Source organism: Actinia tenebrosa, unplaced genomic scaffold (assembly GCF_029948245.1).
Source record: "Actinia tenebrosa isolate PJP-AT-01 unplaced genomic scaffold, QUT_ActTen_1.0 PGA_scaffold1__47_contigs__length_23844297, whole genome shotgun sequence".
Taxonomy (NCBI): Eukaryota; Metazoa; Cnidaria; class Anthozoa; order Actiniaria; family Actiniidae; genus Actinia; species Actinia tenebrosa.
In genome coordinates this window covers 20,896,657-20,916,129 of record NW_028292578.1, presented here as the reverse complement: position 1 = coordinate 20,916,129, position 19,473 = coordinate 20,896,657, and the positions used below count along the sequence as shown (strand labels likewise).

At 38.3% G+C, this 19,473-nt stretch overlaps 2 protein-coding genes across 5 annotated transcripts in view; one reads left to right on the top strand and one right to left on the bottom strand.

Annotated features, from left to right (window-relative positions):
• LOC116288793 (jouberin) overlaps positions 1–19,412 on the top strand; it is a 28,562-nt gene extending 9,150 nt beyond the window's left edge. The window contains exons 2-37 of one of the 4 annotated variants that reach the window (XM_089032402.1): positions 1,327–1,450; positions 1,985–2,037; positions 2,794–2,821; positions 3,408–3,504; positions 3,607–3,664; positions 3,968–4,055; positions 4,465–4,600; positions 4,929–5,070; positions 5,334–5,403; positions 5,682–5,841; positions 5,924–6,022; positions 6,515–6,617; positions 6,705–6,791; positions 9,214–9,318; positions 9,994–10,119; positions 10,298–10,362; positions 10,941–10,995; positions 11,265–11,350; positions 11,749–11,803; positions 12,060–12,175; positions 12,710–12,878; positions 12,993–13,053; positions 13,246–13,347; positions 13,925–13,977; positions 14,063–14,157; positions 14,567–14,700; positions 15,165–15,305; positions 15,425–15,594; positions 15,786–16,049; positions 16,505–16,643; positions 17,010–17,077; positions 17,384–17,470; positions 17,571–17,733; positions 18,308–18,387; positions 18,659–18,747; positions 18,985–19,412. In XM_089032402.1, coding sequence (XP_088888528.1) covers positions 1,441–1,450; positions 1,985–2,037; positions 2,794–2,821; positions 3,408–3,504; positions 3,607–3,664; positions 3,968–4,055; positions 4,465–4,600; positions 4,929–5,070; positions 5,334–5,403; positions 5,682–5,841; positions 5,924–6,022; positions 6,515–6,617; positions 6,705–6,791; positions 9,214–9,318; positions 9,994–10,119; positions 10,298–10,362; positions 10,941–10,995; positions 11,265–11,350; positions 11,749–11,803; positions 12,060–12,175; positions 12,710–12,878; positions 12,993–13,053; positions 13,246–13,347; positions 13,925–13,977; positions 14,063–14,157; positions 14,567–14,700; positions 15,165–15,305; positions 15,425–15,594; positions 15,786–16,049; positions 16,505–16,643; positions 17,010–17,077; positions 17,384–17,470; positions 17,571–17,733; positions 18,308–18,387; positions 18,659–18,747; positions 18,985–19,066 — 3,636 coding nt within the window. In that variant the 5' untranslated portion in view covers positions 1,327–1,440 and the 3' untranslated portion in view covers positions 19,067–19,412. Of the gene's footprint in view, positions 1–706; positions 1,451–1,984; positions 2,038–2,793; positions 2,822–3,407; positions 3,505–3,606; positions 3,665–3,967; positions 4,056–4,464; positions 4,601–4,928; positions 5,071–5,333; positions 5,404–5,681; positions 5,842–5,923; positions 6,023–6,514; positions 6,618–6,704; positions 6,792–9,213; positions 9,319–9,993; positions 10,120–10,297; positions 10,363–10,940; positions 10,996–11,264; positions 11,351–11,748; positions 11,804–12,059; positions 12,176–12,709; positions 12,879–12,992; positions 13,054–13,245; positions 13,348–13,924; positions 13,978–14,062; positions 14,158–14,566; positions 14,701–15,164; positions 15,306–15,424; positions 15,595–15,785; positions 16,050–16,504; positions 16,644–17,009; positions 17,078–17,383; positions 17,471–17,570; positions 17,734–18,307; positions 18,388–18,658; positions 18,748–18,984 lie in introns of those variants that run through there. The other 3 variants (XM_089032401.1, XM_089032400.1, XM_089032403.1) reach the window with 3 other exon arrangements.
• LOC116288798 (perlucin-like protein) lies at positions 7,175–8,344 on the bottom strand. Its single transcript, XM_031695638.2, has 3 exons — positions 8,116–8,344; positions 7,719–7,937; positions 7,175–7,490 (listed from the first exon to the last, which is right to left on the bottom strand). Exons 1-3 carry the CDS (start codon positions 8,228–8,230, stop codon positions 7,270–7,272), a joined length of 555 nt encoding a protein of 184 aa, XP_031551498.1. The 5' UTR covers positions 8,231–8,344; the 3' UTR covers positions 7,175–7,269.
• Positions 19,413–19,473: the final 61 nt, after the last annotated feature.

Here is a 19,473-nt window from a genome sequence, read left to right as displayed (position 1 = left end):
TTACTAGAGTAACAACTCAATCCCTCAATACGCAAATGAACGTTTTTTTCTAGCAAGTTTATTAAATTGAGCTAAGAATCAAGACACAAGGCGCACATTTAATTCTGCAGTAAATCATGACACAAAAAGACCCAGCACGCAAATGAACGTGTTTTCTACCATTTTTATTTGTTTAGTATCTTGCTAAAAATCAAGACAATACGCATTTATAAACTAAAACAAATCAAGACCCAAACAACTATAGCTAAAAAAGACCCAGTACGAAAATGAACGTGTTTTCTACCATTGTTATTCGTTTTATCGCGCTAAAAATCAAGACAATACGCATTTATAAACTAAAACAAATTAAGACTCAAACAACTATAGCTAAAAATGACCCAGTACGAAAATGAACTATGTTTTAATCGTTTCCTACTCATATGAAAACCGCTACAGTACCTGTAAATATCATATAAATATCTCTATAATTTAGACGAACAAGGATAAATAAATTATTTAGCTTCAATGGTATGTACAGATCGTAATTTATAAAACTGCAATATAAAGAGTGCATCACCATTTCCACTTTCGCGCTACATCGTTTTTAAAATGTATCAGGATATAACCAGAAGTCGAATCAATAAATACCATGAATGAACCTTGTTTTCCCTCCGTAATATCAGAATATATGATACCATTTCCATCCAGTAGTATTGGGATATTCGGTACCATTTCCATCCGGTAATAGCAGGATATTTGGTACAATTCCATCTAGTAATATCAGGATATTTGGTACCATTTTATCCAGTAATATCAGGATATTTGGTACCATTCCATCCAGTAATATCAGACTATATGGTACCATTTCATCCAGTAATATTATCAGGATGTTTGGTACCATTTCATCCAGTAATATCAGACTATATGGTACCATTTCATCCAGTAATATCGGGATATATGGTATCATTTCCATCCAGTGATATTGTTTATCTAGTAACATTGCGCCTTTTAGTCTTATTCGGGCACGCAAGCGTACGCGCGCTCAAATTGTGCTTTATTACTATGACCACCACCTGAATTATAACCTTCAAAAAAATCCAATTTTGGACAAATTAAAGTTTGGCGGGAAGAATGCGATCTCTATTCTTGGGTTCCCTGTGGTAAACGCGCCCGCGATTTCTCGTACATTCCTGTAAAACAAAACAACGATTTTCAAACGGTCTTCGAATTTTCTCATTTTCTTCTAAAATCTTTTTATTTTCTTAACAACAACTACTAATATACCAGGTCCAAAAGTATCTGTTGTTATTTTAATTGAAGTTTTGGGCATTTTTTAAAATACTGAAGGAAATTTGGCGGAAATAGTAACAAGCATCGTCAAGGACGCCATTAACACGCTACAGTGAGCTCTATTATTATGATCTGGTTTGAAAGAACTGCTTGACTTTCTGCGAAAATAATATGGATCCAGGTAAAATAATGAATAATTTGTATTATTTTCATGACGATATCTTAGTCCTAGGCATAGAGAAGTAAATGTTAGCTTTTTTCCTGCTTGATGTATCGTGCAGAACTTTATAGTCTCAAATGAATTCAAGTTTGATCTTGTTTTTCTCTTCCTTTCGAAAAAAGGAAAAGCTCAATTATTTCTCCTAAAATTCTTTATCATTTGCAGTACGTTAGATATTACTAGCCGTGGTTTCAATACACTCGAAGATACGACAAAAGACGGCTTTATTTTGTCAAGAAGCCAGTACAAAAAGTGATAAGCTTGATTTCAAATCAGCTGTTTTCGTAAATTTGAATAAGTTAAATATCAAAAAAAGTTTGAATCTTATTTTATTTTATTTTATTTATAAGCTTACTATGATATACTTTAGTGATTTATATTTGAAATAAAAATCCTGGCTAGGATCATATTGAGTTAAGGTTTGTATATGTGTTCTCGTTTAATTGTTATTGTATTCAAAAGTTGGGAATATTTATTTTGTGAATAATCTTCAAGGTTCTGCCAAGAAAAAGAAACACAGAAGATCGAAATCTAACTTGCAAACTCAGGTATCTTAAGAAAATCAAAGAATATTATACTACCCTTTAAAGTTAAAAGTTCATTACAGCTATCAAAACTTCAGGGGGTATAAAATATTTTATATTATTCATCTAATAATCCCAAAAGAATCATATCTTTACTCAGGAAAAAAACTTACCTAATGAGCTTTTTATCCTCTTATGTCAAAATCCCACCATACTTGTGCAGCATGAAGGCCCGGGGGAGTACTCCGCCAGAATTTGGGTAGGGGTGTTCCGCTGGGATTCTGAAAGGGGTACCAAGCTGTTTATGACAAAAAGACCCAAATTTGTAGACCCTGTTCATGACAAAAGATATAATTAATTGCACTGAGTTCCCGTTTCAATTATCATGTCATCTCGCGTATCGTTTTTTTACAACCATAATAAACAGTTTCAGTCAATACGAAAGTAGAAACCCTGAATATGACAGGAAATTCAGGAAGAACTTTGAACTTGAGTGAAATTGCATACCCTGTTTATGACAAAAAGTTCGAAAAACCATTCCATATATGGGAGTACCTCCTCCCCCCCCCCCCCCCCCCCCAGGCATGAAGGTTGGGGCTTTTCCAATTTTTAAGAGAATAACAATTTAAATTGCCTTAGTTAGAGTTTCGTCATGAAGAAAATTTTTTTCTAAACTGGAAATATTTTACACAAATATATTTGTGCATGATATATTCCATGCTTCTTTTTTTTTTCATTGTTTTCTTTTTTTCCTTTTTCTCTGTTGTCATTTTCCTCTAGGCTGAAATAGCAGGATCAACTGACCAATGTAAGTATCACAACAACACAATAGGAATTATCAAAAGAGCATAAATAAGAGAGGGAAACTTCTTGATGATGCGTGCGCCATGTAAATTCTAGGTTGGGCTATTTTTAGTAACTGGATGCAGCTTAAATTTTTCCTTACCCTACTCCTGTGCGTCGTAAACTTGCGCGCATGTGCTCTTTCCATTTTGTTTTTCGCTTTAACAGAAAGAGAGTGTGTGCCCAAGTCAATGTTGCACTGGTAAGGCGAAATTTAAACTGAATCTGGTTACTAAAAATAGCCCAACCGGGAATTTACATGGCGTGCTCATTATTAAGTTTCCCTCTGTTATTTATGCTCTCCTGGAATTAGTAAAAACTGATCCAGAAAATTAGTTGAAAGTTTTTGTTTTTTTTCTACCATGTGGGTTGCCTGTGTACTAATTATTATAACACAGAAAACCCATACCGCAAAATAAATATTTTGAAATTTTAATGTTACAGAATTTTCTTTTTAATTAGGCTTCTTTCTCATGTTGTACGTTTTAAAAATATTCATTAATTCTTATAATAATAATTAATTATTGTAATTTAGTTTTTCAATATTGAAGTACTTTCAGGAGACAATGAATCTAAGGTGCTTAAAGCAAGACAAAGGACAAAAGCAAGATTTGAGTCATTTTTACAAGATGCTGTGTCAGAAAATAGGTATGGTGATTGAATTAATAAGATTAAAAATAAGCCAGTGAACACAAAGAGAAGCCCATCTGTTTACATGGTTATAATATTTTTTGTTATTTTTCTCTGTAGTATCCAAAGTTCTGGAAAAAAGAAGAAAAAGAAGAGGACACATACTGCTGATTCGGTGGTGAGATATTGTCATGGCATTTCTTTCAAATGCACTTGTTTGTTATTTTCAATGTTGAGAATCACTTTGCAATATTCAACATTGCACAATTATATGTCATGCGTATTGAAGGTGTACACTGAACTGGGTACAGTAGAAATTCATTCTTAGGCTAATTATTACTTATTTTATGGTGAAAGCAAGAATATTTCCAGCATCATTTGATAAGTGGAGTAAAGGGTGAGATATTATTTCCTGGATCCCATTTCCTTGGTATGGTAATGGTATGGACAACCTCATCAAATATGTATGTTTTAATTGCAGCTTGAAACAATCAGAACTGGTAGTCCAATAGCAAAGACACCATCCAAGTCAGAAGAGAGTCTTATCCAGGCAAATCTTTACAAAGAAGGTAGGATCTGTTCAAAATACTATTTATTTCATGTACACAGGCACATATATCATTTGTTATTTTGAACCACAATTGTAGAATTCATGATGGAGGAAGCACTCTGCATCACTGATAGTGCTGTGCAAGGCCTTCCTGAGAAATGAGGTATCCTGGCCACACCTACCAATGGAAGTGACTATCCCATTTTTTATTGGTTAATTCAGCTATAAAGATCACATGTCATTCACTTGAGACTTCGTTTTATTCGTATCTATATTCAAGGGTCTTCTCAATGCACAACTGTTAAGTAAAGAAGCAATACTCTAGGGAAATACACATGGTCTGAAATGGGCAAAACATTATGCCCAAAGGTAAAGTGGTCTAATCAGAAAAAACGTTTTTTTTTTTCAATTATTGTTTTCACACACAGATCACACCACTCCAGGGAAAGAAAGCAAAGCAAGTTATAGATCATTAATGCAAGAAAAGGAAAACAATGTACTCAGCAGTCAAGAGATCACACCCAAAAAACCTAAATCAAGAAGAGCAAAGTCCTCTCAAAATGGGTGAGTTTAACTATTAGTTGCCTCTAATAGCAGCAATAAATGTTATGATTGTTAATATAACAAATTAAAGTCTTTCTGTGGCCTGTATTAGCCATTCTGAGATTGAGAAAAACTTGGGTCGAGTTGGCTTTGCAGTGCATTGCGGGGCTGGTTTAGGGGACATATTTCCCAGATGGCAGCTTTATTAGCCCCAAAATCCACTGCTATGCCACAGAATCAACCCAGTTATTTCCTCAACATCGGAATGGCTAATTGTTGAAATTTTTGCTTTGTGGACACCTTAACAAGATTGAAATGAAATTCCTAATGTTTACTGTCAAATCTTTAGAGAGTTATCTGTGACCCCTGGTGAAAATGACCAGTCAAAAAGAAGAAAAAAGACACGTACCCCAGGAAAGCTAGCATTCAATGAAGACAGTGGAAAAGAAAATCTGGCATTTGAGGATGAAGACCAGAAACTTGTTGATGAGGTTTGTGCTTTAAGATCTGTCCATCCATCCATCCATCCATCCATCCATCCATCCATCCATCCATCCATCCATCCATCCATCCATCCATCCATCCATCCATCCATCCATCCATCCATCCATCCATCCACCCACCCATCCATCCATTCATCCATCCATCCACCCACCCACCCATCCATCCATCCATCCATACTGACTGACTGACTCAAGCATTCATTCATTCATTTTCCCTTTTTTATTCATAACTCAAGTTTATTTACTTTTAGGCTGAGGCCTCCAAGGCTTCAAAAAGTCCTAAACGAAGAGGAGAAAGAGTAAAAAGAAAGCTACATCATGGTAAATAAATAACAAGGAAAATTTATTATATTTGCACCCACTACCCTCTCAGTGATTGATTAACTTTGTGAAAATGGTCCCATTTAGTGTGTCTGTACTGTAATCCCTTATGAGGCAAAATCTAGAAGAATATGGAAGAGAAGTGAGGGGGTTGAGGGTCCCATTAAGGTGTCCAATTTTCCCTCACACTTACACGTACTACATTTAACATCCATCACATACCACACCCACCAGACTTAATGATTTCCAAGTTGAATATCATTGGTTTTTTTTTAAAGATGGAGAGAAGTCGCGAAAAAGAACCAATGATGGCTTTATTTTCTCTGTTACCATCCACCGTGCTGACAGACTTAAGCCAGACCTACAGATATCTCACCCTATGGTTCGCGTCCATGTAGTTGACAGTGAAACTGGAAACTATGTCAAGAAATCTTCTGAGTAAGTGTAAAGTAATTTCAAATGCAATGGAAAATAGTGCAGTATTTTAGTTTCCTAAAATCATTATTTCATTTTCATTCAGGGCTAGGAATGTTACATCATTTTACGAGAGTAAGCACGATACCCCTGTGGATTACATCATGCCTGTCATGACACAACCATTTGACTTCAAGACGCATAAGTAAGTCACATAACTTATTAGACCAAGAAAATAACACTGAAAAATTAAAATTTTGTGCAATCAAGTCGTGAATAATTATGGTTGTTGGAGCTCTGCATTCAAATGTTTCAAAATGAGATGGGACCAATGGCTAATTTTACGAGGCAATCTGAAACACAACAAAGTTCTATTCATTTGCACATATTTTTAGAGCAAAAGCCAGCGCTTCTACTCAATTAGGGCATGGTCAGTCTTCAAATGCCTGAGAGGCTTGGACCAATCAGTTTTGAATGGAAAATGCCCTTAGATTTTGAACTCGTACAAGATTAAACTGCTAAAACGTTTGACTCATTCATTCTCAGGAATGAATGAGTCGAAGGATGCTTTTCTAGGGGATTTACAAGGTCTACCTAATTTAATAAATTTGGTTTAGGGGGATGACTAGGGGGGTTGCCACCTCTATATACATATTGTACGACCTACAAATAGAGTGTGATTTTATTCCATCAACAGGTGCGTTGTTCCATCTTGGGAAGAAGTGCTGATTTTTAACGAATCTTACTCATATTTTTTGAGTCTGAAAGACGCAGATCCAAAAGTTATTATCTTTTTTGAGGTATGTGTATTTCAGGTTTCTCACCATTTTCTCACCATTTCTCGAGATTACCAGAAAACTAAACCTTGATTTTTGTTTCGTTTTAAGGTGGTTGACTTCTTGAGCATGACAGCATCAAACAGACAACATGAAAGTGAGAAAGGATGGTATCGAATAGCATGGGCTTTCTTAAAGGTAAACATAACGAACCTCTTAATCTAGAGTGTACTCAATGTTTTCCCATGTCAGGGCGCATGTCATTCCCTTAAGTATTATTTCTTTGCTTTTAAATTAGTAATGCTGGAATTATCTAAGATTATCTTAGGTTTCTTTTGTTCGATGTTGCTTATTTTGTGTGTCAGTGTATGAGTGTTTTTGTGGGTGTTTTTTGTTCACTGCAAATATAGATTGCGTGACCGGCGTGAGGTGGTTTGTTCCCTTTACGCTACAAGTGAAGATTGCGTGACTTTCTTAAGAGTTTTTCCTATTACAATACTAGTAGAGATTCCATGACTTGTAAAGATTGCATGGCCTGGGTAGGGTTGCTTCTCGTAAACTGCTAGGAAAGATCGCGTGACTTGACCTTTATCACCAACATTTATTTCATTCATTCATTTCATGTACTACAGCTACTTGAATGACGACCATAGTTAATGGTCGTTACAGAAAAGTCTTAACACCCTCTCTGCACGATCTTAGGCCTTTCTTTTTCACAGACATAGCCTATTTTAGTGGTCCACAGACACGAAAGATCATTCCACTTCATGTCATGTATTTTAGTCAAAAATATCGATCCGCAGTCTTCACCTTTCGTGCTGGGTTCACCGGAGGCCCAGTTCGAGTACTGACCAATCAGGGGGGTGCCATCCACACAGGTGAATTTGCGCTTCGCATCTGAAATCATCAAAAATTAGTCTGGATTTCTACCATACGGATAAGATATAACTTTTGGCTTCTATAGACCAATTTAGCTTGGGCGTAATGTCTTCCCCAATTCAAACAACCCACTTTCCCTTCGAAATAAGATTCTTCGTTTGATTTACATCCATATCAGATGATCAAAAATCAGATGAATCCTGGAGTTTCGACATTTCTCTGCAAAGGATTGCAAACATAACTGACCTGCCAGGAATCCAATCCACATGTAATTGGTTGACGGGAAATACGTGTGTACAAGCATGGCCACGTAGTTGTTCTCTTGAGTCGAGGTAATCTTCACAAGGTCACTCCCCATGGACAGACATGTTTTACGGGCTTCGTACCAATTGTTGGTAGGGTGCGGTGGTACTTTGTAGCAGGATGATGAGCCTTCGTAGGTCACCCAACCATGGTGACACGGCTCTGAAACAAAAGGGGAAAAAGTTTTTATAACCATTCGTCATTTATAGAAACGAGTTTCCGCGTTTGCCCCAAATTTGATAATTCTACAAAAACCTTTCACTCCGAAAGAACTATAAAAAATAGACAAAACTGCAGATAAATATATTTCTATCTTCAATCATTTGTAGCTGAGACTTACGATAAACCACGCCAGGCAGCATTCTCGAGCTTGCTGCAGCAGCAGTTTTGCGGGGTCCAAACAGAAAAACGTTTTCCATCAGAACCATAGCAGTCAACAACAGAACCTTGTACATCTTTGTTCGATCTTTCAGTGATTGATTACGAACGTGCGTACGACTTGGAGACTCGAGGAGAAGTAATTTTTGATAGTAGAGTGAACGATGTTTTTGCACAAAACAAAATGGCAGATGATGTTTCTCTAACGTGTTCAAACAAGAATTGTCTACAAATATTGAGACATCTTTTTTTGCATATTTCAACTACGTTTCGTCAGTGTGTCAATAGTAATCTAGTAAAAGTTGTATAAATCATTTGCACTGAAAAGAAAGGAAGAAAGGAAGGAAGGAAGGAAGGAAGGAGGGAAGGAAGGAGGGAAGGAAGGAAGAAAGAAGAAAGAAAGAAAGAAAGAACCGATAGAAAAATCTATATCTATGTCGTTGAATGACAACTTCCCCTGTAATGGCATATAAGTGTTTTAAGCTATTTGCATAAGGGAAAGTGTTGCAGCACGAACATGTTAAATTTTCCGTTCCAAGACTGATCCACAGACGTCAGATTCAGTGCAAGTTTAAACTATGACAGCTCATTATTTTATTATCATTTATAAAATATTTGAGATATAACGCGTGCGCTGATTGGCTGGCTACCGTGTTTAAATCAGAGGACAGAGACACGCTCGCGCGAAATCATTCAAAAATATTTTATAAAAGCGATATAAAACGTCCGCTTGTGTCTATATACTGTGATAGAAACACTCTGGGAGCTGTAGAGCACTCGAGAAGCCAAAGAAACACCCGGCTACGCCTCGTGTTTCTCTACGACTTCTGCCTTGTTCTACAGCTCCCATCGTGTTTATATCCCAGCATATAGACACGCGCGCCGTTTCATATTCCTAATATAGAGAACCACGAGCTTACTTTATCAGTTTTAACTGTCAACTGTTACCCTCTTTGAATAGCGTTGCTTGCGTTTATTACCGTAGGAGTAAGATTTCGATGAGTGTGAAGTCGTAATGGAGAAAAAAGGACACTATATGGTTTTTCTTTTGTCTCACCAGGTCGTTGGAGGAAATGGTACCGTAAACGCAGATAGGAAAGTTCGCCTACAGTTATTCTATCCATATCGATCTGCATTCAGAAACAAAAACCCTGGTCACTTAGAGGTAAGGTTTACACGCTATGGGATACCTGTGGTGGTCTGCGTTCTTTTTTTTCCAGCGGATTGGCCATTAAAAAAGGGGAGCAGAGATACAGGGCTCGAAATAGAAAAAAATTATAGCCTGCCATAGTAAAGGAGCATGGTAAAAGGAGGTCATTCCAGTAAATTTTGCATGCCATTGTATTATTCATTTGGCAGTGTAACGTTATTTCCACCTGCAAAACTTGAAATTTGGCCTGTCACATTTGGCCATTGGCAGGGCGCTATTTCGAGCCCTGAAATATATTTTTGAGTTGATAAAATGGGATTTCGGTATCTGAGAATGGCAAATGATGGTGTTAGTGATGTGTTAGTGATGGTTCAAAGTGAACATCAATGAAATATGACATTTCATTAATATTGTTTTTACCATGCGTCTAATATTTATTATTTCTTTTATTGTGAAGCGCCATGAATTTTGATATGTGCGCTATGTAAGTTCCATTATTATTACGATGATTGATGATGATCAGGTAATGATTGATGGTAATGGTGATGTTAATGATGATGATAAAGATGATGGTGATGATCACAGATTATGGGGATGATACAGTAATGATGATGCATGATGATAATAATGATGATGACGATGAGGATGATGGTTATTATTATTATTATTATTATTATTATTATTTACAAGGTATATCACTGGTGGAAGCAGTCTCAACGAGTCCCCTACCCTTCTACCTTATACGTAACTCTCAAAGGCGTTCAACCTCCAAAGAAACTAGATCCTGCCCTGCGCTCAATGTACGCCATACAACAGGTAAATACTAAGAAAAATCAACAGTTTTAATGACTGGGAGAGAATTAGCCCCCCCCCCCCCCCCTTTCTCTCTCACCCTCCTACCCTCTGCCCCGCCTATTGCAGAGCACCGTTACACAGGGTATCCATAGTTCTGCTCAGATTTGGTTAAATCATTCAACCTCTTATTATTTTACAGGAAAAAGGAAGAGTGACGTTTGAAGAGTTGACTACTGACGCCGAAAGAAGAGCCTACGGATTGACGTAATTATCACGTGATGTATAGATTAGTATTGATAGCACGATGTAGAACAGAATATAATACACTTCTCGGAGATTGTTCTGACTACGACGCTAACAGAAGCAGCGGCTTACAAATCAAACAGTTTTAATTGTTGTGGTTGTCTATTGGTTTATTATCGCGCTTACGTGTCAGTGAGAACTACAATCTTATGCGTGTATAGTGTGTCCCCCCCCCCCTCCCCCCTCCAGCAATGTTGGGCTACGAAGTTTTCTACCCTATGAAGCGATTGGACGTTAAAATGCATGCGACACAACAATGCTACGGGGGAAGTAGGATGGTTATCCAGAGTACAAGGCGGCACATTTTATTTTACAGGAGATTGTAGTTTCCTCTGCACGCGGCCTTGTTGGGATTGTCAGGGCTTCACATTGGGAACCCTGTGGCTTTAAGTTTGTCTTTAGCAAGGTAGTGCGTAATGCAAATCTGCTTGCAGTCCAACTTTGACCGTCTAAACCAGAGTTAATGTCTGGCTGCATTCATGCTAAAGGGGTCTAATGATGCCATTTTTTCTTGCTCGTTTTATTGTACACGTCTATAGTGATAACAAAGATAACGAGGACCAACCTCCAAACTGGACAAGACTTCCTGGACAGGTAAGATATGGTACAGGTTAATATTCTACTCCCGCACGGCGCATCCATAGTCGTACGCAGCCATCAATAATCTCCAAATGTTCTAGAGCAGTTTTGGTTTGCGTTTAAATCATCATTCTGGCTTGCGGTACTTAAACTTCACATTGAAATGGTTTTCAAATGTTTTCACGTTAGTCATCCAATCAAAACGCATAACTAACAAGGCACGAATTAGTGTACGAAACCCCCGACATGCTCGAGTAACAGTTAGTATGTGTATTCATTCGCAGGTTAATCGCATTCCCAATAAACAAATGCTCTCTCTTCGGTCAGGGAAAAGAGGTTGTTTTGTCGTCAAGTTTTCTCATAACGGAAGGTAAGTTATGGCTTCATGTGAGACCAAAGCAAAATATTTTAGTGCGAAACATTTTATTGGCTTCTGATTTGAACCAATTAAAAAGCAACAAAAAAAACACGCTTTGCATTCAGTTTTGATTATGGAAAACCATTTGTCGGAGCATGCCACTTAGTACTAACTCAGACAAAGAGGTAAAAAGAAAAATGGAAGAACCGAGATATGAGTGGAACTTTGAGTATTGAGCATAGTCATGTGCCTTTTTTTTTTTTTTTTTTTTTTGTTCGCTTTTTTGTAGGTTTGTTTCTTTAAATGCTATTTCATCGTTTGCTGGCTTGCTGGCTTGCTTGTTAACGTACCGTATTAAGAAAGTTTAATTGCCCTCGTATATTTTAAATTCATTAATGGTTCATTATCAGGTATTTAGCTTGTGGGTGTGCCGACATGGACAGCTTTCCTGTCATCGTTTACGAGGTAAGATTCAATTCGTAAAATTTAGCCATAACCCTTGTCTAAAGCATTATAAAATAAAATTTATGAATCTCGCGTTCTGATTGGTTGGGAGCTCGTGCTAGCTTTATAAGAGCGCGCACAGCACGCGCAACGCCTCGTGCTTCTAACACATTCCTTGTGTTCTATCATGCCAACTCCGCGTGCTTTATAACTCCACGCAGCACGCGCGGTAGTTTTCTATTTCTTTGACACTTTTTAACAATCATTTGTCTGTCAGATTCCTTCCGGTAACTGTCGTGGCGAACTCTTAGGACATTTCAGTATCATCTACGATCTGTGCTGGTCAGCGGATGATTCAGAGCTTATTTCCTCTTCCTCAGACGGAACAGTCAGGTACAAAAACCAGTTATACCTGACTTACTTATCCTTCCCCTAATATAAATATAAATTTATAGACCCCTTGCAGCACTTTGTGATGTAGCTGAAGCTGGGGGACAAAACAATAGGTTCCAATTCTCAGGAGATTGGAATTCTTTTGTTTTGTCCCCCAGAACGAGGTGATTTGACGTCACATGTAAGAGGTCTATAGGAATAAGTCGTCCTTGCTTTGTAAGGGTAGCACTTGAAGCTGTTCGAGACTTTGAGGTTGTTAGCCTTCCGCCAGTCAAAACATTTAAAAACTCATAACATTGGAAACTTGGTTATCGGGAGGCAAATAGATGTTTAAGCATTAAGAGTAAATTTATTTAGTTTAACCTTTTCATATTTCGTTTCCCATTTCCTTTCCATTTCCCACTTTTCAACTTTCCTCAATCATAAATCCATAAGATTTTCATACTATTTAAGTTTATTTTATTTAACTTTTCTTCCCATTTTATTTTCAACTTGCCCACTTCAACTTCCCATTATTTTATGTATTCTTTACAGGATGTGGGATACGAAGACCATGATGACCAGTTTTATCAAAGTCTTTCCTCATCCCTGTTTTGTATATTCAGCCCAGTTTCATCCCAGCTCACCATACATCATAGTAACGGGCGGGTATGACCGTCTGATCAGAGTATGGACCAGTGCGTGCGAGGGTATTAATGGTCAGGTATGGTTTAGGTCTATAAATAGAAAGCGCGTGCGCGTGCTATAAAAGTGATGTTTATAGTTATTTATCTCTTATTATTTATAGTAACAGTATTGCACTGTTTTCCCTTCTCAGCTTGTAAGAGAAATTGACGGACATAACGGCTTTATCAACAGTATATGTTTTGGTCAACAAGGTATATTTTGATTTCTTCTCAGATGGGATAAAGTGTTGTTGTTGTTGTTGGATTCCTGTGGAAGAAAACGGCGAAACAATGTGTTCCTAAGCTCGTTTATGTCAGCTCGTCCTTTCATCCACAGGGAACCCATTGGCGCGAAATAAGAAATTAAATTATTCTTATAAATTATTATCTTGCATGTATCTTTAGGGAATAAGATGTTTTCTGCTGACAGCGCAGGATCTATAATTATGTGGCAGACGTCTATTGATCCAGCTTCCAATGTCAAGCGAAAAAAGAAAAACCCTTTAGGTATATTCCTTCCTACTTTATGCATATGGCATATTAAATTTATAGTCACAGCTGTCTAACTGAGACTGAACGCTATGTGACTCAGTCATATGACCAACTGCGAGGGTCTTAGTGATGCCCCAGTTGTTCGTGGATAACAGCAGAAGGAAACTTTGAGCTTTGGGAGAAATGTAGTTGATGATGATAACTATGGGGGTGGCAATGATACGTGATGATGACGATGATACATGGTGATGACGATGATACATGATCATAAATAATATATACAATATGAGCGGCCTATCTGTATGGGATTTTTAAACACAAGCAAGTGATCGTCAAGCCCATACAAATCGGCCGCTCATATTGTATATATTACTTATCAATTGTCTAGGTTAGTTCTTTTGTGTTCTACTAAAATCTTGAAGATAAGAGTGAATCTAGCAAATAAAATCCTAAGTTAAAGTTGATGCAAATCAGGAGGATACAAACTCTACCACGGTCATGATTTCGATTGTGTTGTCTCATGAATTATTAAATAGTTTGAATAATTCATGATACCTTATTATAATTCATTTTGCTTTTTTTAATTACAAAGATCATGTCAGAAATTGGATGACGATAAAACACTTAAAAGAAGAAGAACTTCAGGTAAAAATCAACTTTACATTGAACTAAAATGGCTGTCATTATATATGTAAATGTAATGCGAGTAACTGTATCTGATCTCCACCAGGGTAACGTCATCAACTCGTTAGAAATTCATCCCGGTGGATTGAAGCTATTGGTCCACACTCGAAACAGTGCGCTTTATATGATCGACCTGCGCAGGTATGCTATGTATTTTGTACCTTTCAAAAGAAAGGTCGTAGGAGACAGAGGATATAGGAACTATTTTTTCCTGTACTGTATGGGAAGCCATTTTAGTGTTACATGCTGTAAGTGAGAACTGTGCGTTTTCCACTCATAAAATGGCAATTTGTATGGGAAGGCACTTGATATTATACCGTGTACGTGCTGTAAGTAGGTTTCCCACTCATTTGGAAATATTTTTTATGGGAGGCCATTTCAGTGTTACGACATACCGTACCGTGTGCGTGCCGTAAATTGATCAATTAACACAGTCATAAGAGTCAATTGTTACTTTGCTCGTACACGCATTCAGATTGGATGAGCAAAAATCTCGTGACATCATGACATGACATTCGTTCCGTGACCGTGATCTCTCTCGTTCTTTCAGTTTCACAATAATGACGCGCTACCTGGGAGCGTCGAACTTCAAGGAGCATATTCACAGCACGTTGAGCGCGTGCGGGAGCTTCGTGTTCTCAGGATCTGAAGATGGCGTTGCATATGTCTGGAATACTGAGACGGGTAAGAAAGTTTTCTATTTTAGTTTTGCTGTACTGTCATTTTTTGCGCGCATCAATCCCTTATTCCTTTGAGAAGGAAATGTCCAAATCGTGGCTATGACGTCACATACACCAAGCATGACGTCATAGCTCCACTGTGAAGAATGTTGCTGCCTATTGTTTTTTGAAAACTTTTTTACGTGTTCTTACAAGTAAAAAATAAATGAGGAGACCATGAAAATACTGGAAAAGGCCATGGTCTGCGTCTAATTAAAAACAGATTTCGTCAGCATTTATGATGAAAAATCATCTGGGAAGCACGGGTAGTCCCCAGACCAGCAGAGTTGTTTGTTGGTTCTCTCCTGTTCTTCGCTCAAGGTTCTCTGGCTCTCCATTCGCCGTAAAAACCACCCATTCCAGATTTCACTCCGATCATCGAACAAGGCTCACATCATGTTTGTGTGGACCATTTTATCTCTATTTCAGGAGACATAGTGTCCGTCTACACAAGTCTTACTTACGAGAATGCAGTATCAGACGTCGACTTCCATCCCTTAGATCACATCATAGTCTTCTGCTCGTTTGGGAACAGTCAACCTGTGTTGGTCTATAAATATGATGCCAAGGGTAAGTTGCCATGACGATAGTGACGTCACATATGCTATAGGGACGTCACGCATGCTATAGAGACGTCACGAATGCTTGTCCTTCGCCTTCCACCTCATTTATTACTGTTCTTCTTTCAGCCGCAAAGGTTGAAGCCAAGCGCATGTTCACACCACCGACCATGCCCATCAAGGTTGCAACACCCGTTGCCGCAGAAACGTCACAGGAGGAGTCAACACGTCACTTGGGTGACGTAACGCAAGATGTGATTCGGATGCAGCGAGTGAAGAACAAGCTGGACTCAGTCTTGGTAAGAGGAAACGGGATCGGAAAACCTCTTCATTTTTAGCAGAGAAAAAATTGGGTGCAATGAGAATAATAAACAAGGAAAAACAGCGCTCGCGTGATGGAAGTGGGTGCAGCATAGCCGTGCCCTGACTTAAATCAGCCCAGAGGATGTTAAAATTTGAAGGTTTTAAACTAATCATTTCTATTTTGAAGGATACGCCTGGTTCATCCCGTGTACTTGATACAGCTATACTCAAGACTCCGGGTCACAATGCAAGCTATCCATTCCAAACACCTACGATGTATCAGAGTGAAGCAAGTAGCACGATGTATCCGTCACCTCAACCCGGGCAGGTCACCTTTCAGTTACCGGACAGTACGATGAGGACGTTCCGCCAGGGGATGGGAACCCACGATACCATGTCTACCTGGGGGTCTGATTTTAGTCCGACAGGTTACGGAACAACACCAGTCCAGGTTAGATATGTATACGCTTTAAAGCACAATGGTTGTTATGACAGTAAGCTTCATTCAGTCAAATATCTGTTGTTTGTGAAGTCAAATTGGGAAGCTTGATTACCTTTTCTTTGGGGTCAACGATTAAATCGTATCAAGGATGGTGCAGCGTTAGTCTCATCTCTGGGGTCTCGTGTTCCATTCCCAGCGGTACCACATGCGAGTAGAGTTTATTAGGTCTCTCCCTTGATTCGAGGGTTTTTCTCCTGGTTCTCCCTGACTTAGATCAGCCCAAAGGTTGTCTTAGGGTTGGATCTGTGAGTTAGCCATGCCCTGACTTAGATCAGCCCAGAGGTTGTCTTAGGGTTGGATCTGTGAGTTAGCCATGTCCTGACTTAGACCAGCCCTGAGGTTGTTTCAGGGTTCTTCAAAATTGATGTTCCTCTAAGTCGTTTCTGTTTGTTCTATTGCTTTAGGTCCCAGGCTACGCTATGTCTCCTCATTCCCAGCAACATCTTGGTTCTTCGGGGCGTTTCCAAAGCCGACAGCTGTACAGTCAGATGGCGGGCTCACCGGTCGATACACCTGGCTCGCCTGTATTTAGAAACTATCCAGGTAATAAAAACAATGACTGAAAAAAAGCGATTAATCTTTATGGAAGCTGTCAAAGTAGAAACTGTTAAAAAAAACCTTTGCGCATGCGTGCATTTCAGCACGTTTTTCAAGAATTCAGGAAAGCTTAAGTGAGAAAATAAATGTTCGTAAAGAAATCATAGCTGACCTTTGAAAAGTAGTACATCTTTCTCCCTGTGTACTTAGATTTTGGATTAAGCCAGTTTTAAAGTGTTTTTCTTTCCTCCATTGTCTTGGGCTACCTGTGCTCAAAGTAGAAAATCCCTGATGTTTTGTCCATAACATGGCTGTCTTGAAAGCTCTGAATGTCAGAGTAATCGAATTCTCGTTCGTGTGTGTTTGTTATAGGAAGAGATCAGTACTCAAGACAAGGATCCCTTTCCATGAATCTTTCTCGCGATTCACCAGGCCCCATGGTGAGTACAGCTAATTTACGTCATACGTGAAAACGATTACATCCTTCCAGTCAAATCTTATTGATACCCTGAAGATTGAACGGTCCCTTTCACAGTTCCCCGCGCCATCTTTAAAGGTAGCCGTACCTTTGCATCGAAGCGAGACGAACGGTGAGCTTTGTTTTGCGGAAGGAGGAAATGTCGAAGAAGCCAGAGAAAAACCCTCGAATCAAGGGAGAGACTCTAATAAAGAATGGAAGAAAGAAAAATAAAGATAGGAAAATGAAAATGGTGCATTTTTGAAATATTTCATATCATGTTTTCCAGAGGATGTCACATCTGAAACAGAAGCCGACTTTTAGTTTCAACGCAGGCGAACCGAGAGGTGACCGCAGAAGTCAGGCAATGAAAAGAGTGAGTAGAGATTATAGAGTCTTTTGATATTAGTTTAATACTTTCACAGTTAAGTCGTGAAAGTTGCTGAATACTTGCTTTGGTTTCTTGTGTAATACAGGTCTTGGTCATGTATCCATACGAGGCAAACAGAGCAGACGAACTGACAATACAGCCTGGAGATGTCATCGCGGTGTTATACCAGGACAATGAGAACTGGTGGATGGGTGAACTAGCTGATGGAAGACAGGGGTACTTCCCTTCAAACTACGTCATGCAACAAGGTAACATTCCCAGTAGTACTTTTCGCGCAACATTGTCATGCAACATTGTCACGCAACGTTGTCACTTTGAGTGCTCGATTTGCGAATTTCGTACGATTGTGAAAACGATACTTAGCCTTACCGTATCTTATCTGTATGTAACTGTATGTTCTAATAGCCAATGTGCACGAGCACAAAGCATGATGGGAAACCGAGAACTTACCGTTTAGCTCCTCTAAAAATCTCTCTGAAAATTTTTCCTTCGACATTTCCTTTGAATCTGTAAGTTTTTTAACAGACGAAAATAACAGCAATTTTTTTCTGATAATTTTATTGATTTCCTTGTTCTGATTTGCGTAGTACTCGGTTTCCCAGAGTGCCTTGTCCTAGAGATTCGTGCTCGTGCAGATTGGCTGAATCATCTACTCATCTATAGAGCTTATGATGGAAAAGCACGCGCGACTCTCAAATGGCTTCCTTCCTCTCTAAACCAATCAGAAAGCGTGCGGCACGTCATTTAATCGTGCTCGAACAGTGGAACCATTTTGAAAGCCACGGTAGCGTTATTTCATACTCACACTAATTCTGATTTCAGACGAAATGGAGTCTGATAATGATATACAAGAGGCAGTTAAAAGAAGTTCTTCCAAGCATCGAAAAACAAAGGACACAAAGGTAAATCTGTTTAAGCACAATTAGTATTAAAAAACACGCACGTGCCGTGCCGTGACGATGCCGTGTCCGAAGCATTTCGATTGCATAATCAATGATATCGAGCCCTGTGATAGGTTTAACGGATGACGTCAATTTCGTACCGTAACCGTGCCATGTTTGATTTCACAGTCATACCAAACGTACTATAATTCTGACACACATTCACTTTTGTCCTGCCATATTTCCAGATAAAATTCTTTAGTTATAGTTGTCTTCTCATTCATGTTTCTAGATGACTGCTGTTACGAGTAAAACTGGTGAATTGAAGATCATTTCTGGACCAGAGGACAGCAGTGATGCTGAACTATCGGCTTCTCAAAGGCAAGGAAACAAGGCTCCCTGGGTGTTGTAAACAATGTTATTTGTTTTAAAATGTTACTCAAGGGAATTACTTGTAGTCTGAAATGGGAAAATATTACGGACAAGCCGAAAAGATCTACATATGGCGCCTTGCCAATGTGAAAACGTTTTCAACAGCAGCTTTACCGACGCAAAAAAATCTTCTCAATTTTTTATATATTTTCTTTATTTAACTGAAAAAATTCTATTTTTCTCCAGCATTGCCAGGCAAAGAAGAAGACACCGTCAGAGTGCAACCCCAGAGAAAAAGGCACCCAAAAAGAAACAATCACCGAATTGAAAAAATGTATTTAAAGCAGAACATGGATAATCGTTCAACCACTTTCAAACCAACCATATGTTTATTGTTTTAGAAGTAAACTTAATTTTATCTAACCGAAAAATATTCGCCACATCGCCACATTTTATCATTTTAAAAAACAATATGAAGAATTTTAATCATGACTGAATAATGCTAACAGTATATTTCTGAAAAACGTTTGTTACTTTGTACCAAAATATCAGTTTTAAAATTAAACTTTCTTTGAGGTTTATTTATAAGTCTTCAAAGAATTTATTGTAAAAAAAAAAGACATTTGTAAAACGATCGCTTTTGAGATAAAATATATGTAATAAACGGCTATAAATTGTTAATCAGATGTTGAACGTTTTCTAATTGTAGTTTCCCAATTGAATAATTAAATATCC

Bases quoted from the DNA above. Each gene is read 5' to 3' on its own strand.
- LOC116288798 (XM_031695638.2), bottom strand. From the start codon at position 8,230: ATGTACAAGGTTCTGTTGTTGACTGCTATGGTTCTGATGGAAAACGTT. The intron at 7,938-8,115 runs GTAAGTCTCAGC...CTTTTGTTTCAG, and splicing joins GCTGCCTGGCGTGGTTTATC to AGCCGTGTCACCATGGTTGG. The intron at 7,491-7,718 runs GTCAGTTATGTT...TGATGATTTCAG, and splicing joins GTGGATTGGATTCCTGGCAG to ATGCGAAGCGCAAATTCACC.